The 5,312-nt window shown below is 38.2% G+C and overlaps 1 protein-coding gene across 1 annotated transcript in view; it reads left to right on the top strand.

Moving 5' to 3' along the window:
- Window positions 1–1,992: 1,992 nt before the first annotated feature.
- LOC148951326 (uncharacterized) overlaps window positions 1,993–5,312 on the top strand; it is a 7,409-nt gene continuing 4,089 nt past the window's right edge. Inside the window, exon 1 of the mRNA XM_089091065.1 lies at window positions 1,993–2,043. Coding sequence (XP_088947191.1) covers window positions 1,993–2,043 — 51 coding nt within the window. The remainder of the gene's footprint in view (window positions 2,044–5,312) is intronic.

Below are 5,312 nucleotides of genomic sequence, written 5' to 3'. Positions count from 1 at the left end.
ATTTCTAAAAAAAACTTTCTATTCTAATTAAACGGCCCCCGTGTTCCAGTAGACGCTCTTAAAAAGTTGGGACAAACAGTCAAACTTTAGCGTAAAGAGCAAGGTATTGAGAAGGGGGCAACTCTTCATGCATGGAATAGTCTAGGATAAATAATATAACGGAATAAATATGGCTCAGCCTCTATAAAATGTACCAGTCTGCCTCACGAAAAACTCCTAAGTGGAAATTTCATCCAACCTAAAGTGCACCCCCCTCCCGGTAAAATTGCTTGCGGATGATTCAGCCTGAAAAACCTCCTTAGCATTCTTTCATTTGATAAGACTTTAATCTCTAATAGGTTTCTCGATCACTCCAGAAATGCCCCCCATTGTTGTAGAACGGAGACCTGAAACAAAGTGTCCGGGCTGTTCGGGCATCAACCTATAAAAAAGAACAAAAAGAACAATTAAGTTTGATGATTACTCTCTAGCTGTTGATCAACAACAACAGCAACCTTATAAGAGAAATACAATATATTTTCTTGGGATTTATTATCGCTTCTAATCAGCAGTGGTACCAAAGCATTCTTTCTCAACTCATCCTCAGGGCTATACTGTGGTCTTTCTCCTCCCCATAGTGTAGTGCAGACGGTTTCATATCATTCTATTTTCCCTTCTTGTTTTAGTTCTTTTTTTTTGTGTAAAGCTTTTTCAAATAGACAATGTTCATAAGTCCTCCAAAAAAAAAGTCCCACCAGATACCAAATCAAATTCCAGTGAAAGTGCCATAGTGATAGATACTCATCTTGGCTGGTGAAGCACACTATCTCAAAGTTCAAATGATAGCTCCAATTCGGAGAATAAAACAATGATAAGTGTAGGGGCTAATGTAACCATAAATGATGATAATGGGTTTCAAGAGGTCCTCTCTAGAAGCTCTAAAAAAAGGAAAAAATCTCCCCAATCAAAAGCATTTCCCCTCTCCCTGCCCAAGGTCCTCCCTCCAAAAACTTAGGAATTTACCTTAAAATTACTCCTACTACCCCCTTTGAAATAAAAATGATCACTGCAATAAGAGTTGCAATTTTTAAATTGCTAAAATCAATGTTCTCTCTTAATATTAACCGTGATGGATCTCTGCTAATCGCTGTAGAAGATCAGAAATCAGCAGATACAATAATTAACCTAAAATCCCCTCTGAATACCCCAATTATTGCATCTAATTGGAACCCAAAACAATCGCCAACAAAAATAGTAGTTTATAATGTTCCCCCTGAGATATCCACTCAGAAGTTAAAAGAAGGCCTCTCAGATAGGTCTGGAAACACAATCCCAGTTGAGGATGTTACCCAACTTGGCAAACCTAACTCTAATGGCCTAAAAACTAGTAGATCCTTCTTATTCACACTGAAGGAAAAAATTAATATCCCAGAAAAATTATTCCTATTTGGGCAAATCAAACCACACAAGGAATACAAACCTAAGCCTATCCAGTGTCAGAAGTGTCACAAACTGGGACACACGACAAACAAATGCAATGAAATTCTCCGAGAGTGTAGTAATTGTAAGCTGGAGCAAGCTGGTTTCATGTCGGACCGTTCAACCATCGAGCAGATTTTTACGATCCGACAAATCATAGAAAAAGCCACGGAGTTCCGACAAAAAGCTTTTTTTATCTTCGTTGACTTCCGTGCTGCGTTCGACTCAGTGGACCGAGAAGCTCTTTGCCGGATTCTGGAATCGACAGGCCTCCCTGAGAAATACTGCAGACTCTTCAAAGCTCTACACCACGGGACGAAGAGCTGTGTTCGAGTGAACGGCCGGCGCAGCCCGTTCTTCCAAATCACGACAGGAGTGTGCCAAGGATGTGCAGTGGCCCCAGAGCTCTTCAATGTCATCATAGACTACGTTATGACAAGGACTACTTCACGTCTCAGCTTTAGACTCAAGTTTGGAGATCGTTTCATTACAGATGCTGATTTTCCCGATGACTTGGCCATTCTGGCGGACTCCATGGAGCAGTTGCTTGAAGCGCTTCGAATCTTACGAGAAGAGGCTGCAAAAGTAGGACTGCAGATAAACTGGGCTAAACCGAAAATTATGGCCATTAACCCATCCTCTCCTGCTGCCAATCCTTCAGTTAGCCTGGATAGCACCACTAGCATCGAAGTTGTCCAAAGGTTCACCTACCTGGGCTCCATAATTTATTCAGATGGCTCGCTTCTTTCTGAACTACAAGCGAGAATATCCAAAGCGTCTTCTGCCATGGGCAGACTGAACCGTCACCTCTGGCAAAAACCAAACATCAGTCGCACGACTAAGCTGCGGATTTTCAACGCCCTCGTTGGCTCTGTAATGCTCTATGGAGATGAGACGTGGCAAGCTTCAGCCGCAACCCTCAAGGCAATTGATGTCTTCCAGTCGAAGAGCCTGAGGAGGATCGAAGGTCTACGATGGTTCGACTTTGTCAGCAATGAGAAGCTGCTGCAGCTCACCAAGCAGTCTAGGTTTTCGACCCAAGCAGCCGAGCGAACACTACGATGGTTCGGAAACCTACTTCGAATGCCTCCACACATACCTGCGAAAACGATCCATGACTTCGACCCTGTCAAAGCCGGTTGGAAGCGACCTCACGGCCGACCGAGGAAACGATGGTCTGACAGCCTGTCCGAGTTCCTGGCGATGGCAAATATGCAAACGCTTGCCGTGGACCGAAACGCTTGCCGTGGCGATGTGCAAACGCTTGCCATGGACCGAAGTGGATGGAGGAGGCAGACGTCACTCTCTACGCCGAGCAGCGTCCGGCAGGAGACATAAGTAAGTAAGTCAAGTCAAGTGTAGTAATTGTAAAGCTTTCCATCCTAAAGAGCTGACAACTTGCAACAACACTCAGCCTACATGCATCAATTGCAAAGGCCCACATGAATCTACAAATAAATCATTATGCCCTGCATACAAGAAAAGAGCTCTAACACTCCAAATATCAACAGAGAAGGCCATCCCATACCCATTTGTTATTATTAGCCTAAGAGTGAAAATTTGGTCGACACATCCTCTACCTTTTATAAAACCGCACTGATCTTCTCTTAAAACATTGTCTACGGCATCTCTCAGTCTAAAAAGTATCATATTACAAAGTAATTTGCTACCTACAGAGACCAGACTAATGCCTCGATAATTACCACACTCACTTTTATCACCTTTCTTATAAAGTGGCTTACTTACTGTTTTCCTAAAATCATTAGGTACTTCCCCTTTTTCAAAAATCATATTGGCATAATAATATCATGTACTTAAAGGATTGCTCATCGAATACACAATGGCAAGTATTTACTTAAAATATTATACCTAAGACAACTTAAGAATATGCTTAAAGGAAAGGATTTGCAGATGTTTATAAGATCATAATTACCCCTATTTATGAAGGATTAATCTTTTATTTCTAAAGAAAATAGAAAAACTTTACTTGTGAAATCTAATAACAAAACAAAGAAACATGTACAATTTCAATTGACGTGTACATTTCAAGCCTAGAAAAATAGCAAGCAGAAAGTAGAAATGATTTTTGGAGGCTTAGATGGTACTCCTCCTGCGGTTAAATTTAAGTCAGCGTCAAACCAACACTACATGGATGTAGTTTCCTGTAGAGAACTCCATTTTTACATCTCTCCTTTGCCTGCACCTTTTTGTTGGAAGTATATAATTTGAGGGTTGTGTAAAATTGTTAAGAATATTTTTTAAATTATCGTAAACAACATATAGGATAATGCGGTGACTACAAGTACCTGAAAACATAGTTTATGTTTTACGGCAAATAATGCCGCAATAAAGAACTGTCATTAGAGATTTTAAAAAATTATAATGTCTATATGTATATATATATATATATATATATATATATATATATATATATATATATATATATATATATATATATATATATATATATATATATATATATATATATATATATATATATGTAAATATGGGATAGACTACAGAAAACTATATTCATCCAGTGAGGCTTTGAGGCTGACTGATATTTAACCTCATGAGGAATTTTTTTTATAAGGAAAACCCATTTGAGATTCTGAGTCCCATCTAAGTCTCTAAAAATCATTTCTACTTTCTGCTTGCTATTTTTTTAAGGCTTGAAATGTACACGTCAATTGAAATTGTACATGCTTTTTTGTTTTGTTATTAAATAAAAAAACAAGTTTTTTTCTGCTCAAAGTAAGGAGCTACATTAAAATTTAAAACGAACAGGAATTATTACGTATATGAGGGGGGTTTCCTCCTCAACACTTTGCTCTTTACGCTAAAGTTTTTCGGCATTTATAAAAAAGTTACTTATTGTTCTAATTAAACGACCCATATCTTTCAGGAGTCGTTTTTAAAGGATTAGGATAAAATTTAAACTTTAGCGTAAAGAGCAAGATCTTGAGGGGAAAACCCCCCCTCATATACGTAATAATTTTGTCCGTTTTAAACTTTAATGTTGCTCCTTACTTTGAGCTGAAAAAATCTGCTTTTTCCGTTTAATTTCTGATCGTTTTAAATAACGCCAGGAAATATGGCGGGAAAATCCCCCTCCCCATGGAAATATCCTCTGGACAATTCAATCCTGGTGAAAATTTACCCGGATAATTACCCTTAACTTATCCACGCGTAAAATTGAGTCGTTAAATTAGGAAGATCCAGCATCACTTACACTTCAGCATTATTCAACAGAACTAGAAACATTCAAAACTATGTTAATTATAAATATTGAAATTTGGAATTCAACTGATTTCCAAATTTATATTCAACCTAAAATTTCCTAAAAATGGGCAACTTCTTTTTGCTTTAAAACTATTTTTACTGATGATAAAACAGTTAGCCAGGGTTGCATTGTTGAATATAGACTAGTTAAAAGAAAAAAGGCATTGGGAAAGGTATCAGCTGGCTCGGAACCTTGATCTCAAATAATCTACGGTCGTTTCGATCGCGGGATGTTTCCGAAGCTTAGCTTTAAGCCTCTTTCACATCAATCCGTCGGTGCGATGCGTTGGCAGAAGTCTTTCACATCCACGCAAGGAGCATTCATGCTGGACACGGTGCATATATTTCTTTTCGGTTTCTTCTATTAAGTTTTCATCACATTAAGTAAAATTTTATTTCTTGAATAATACGGTTTTGATACATATTCATTTCCACAGTTAAATTAGGGATTCAATTCGTCAACTATTTGAACAAACAGATGAACTAACTTTGCTTGTTTTTCTTATAGCCTAGTTGAAAAATTTTAGGTACTCTCTGATTCTGTGAAAAACTCGTGGCTAAGAGTAAATTAG

The sequence above is a fragment of the Artemia sp. Qi Xiang Cuo genome, chromosome 6, assembly GCF_049724085.1.
Source record: "Artemia sp. Qi Xiang Cuo chromosome 6, ASM4972408v1, whole genome shotgun sequence".
Taxonomy (NCBI): domain Eukaryota; kingdom Metazoa; phylum Arthropoda; class Branchiopoda; order Anostraca; family Artemiidae; genus Artemia; species Artemia sp. Qi Xiang Cuo.
This window is presented reverse-complemented; position numbering and strand designations above follow the sequence as displayed.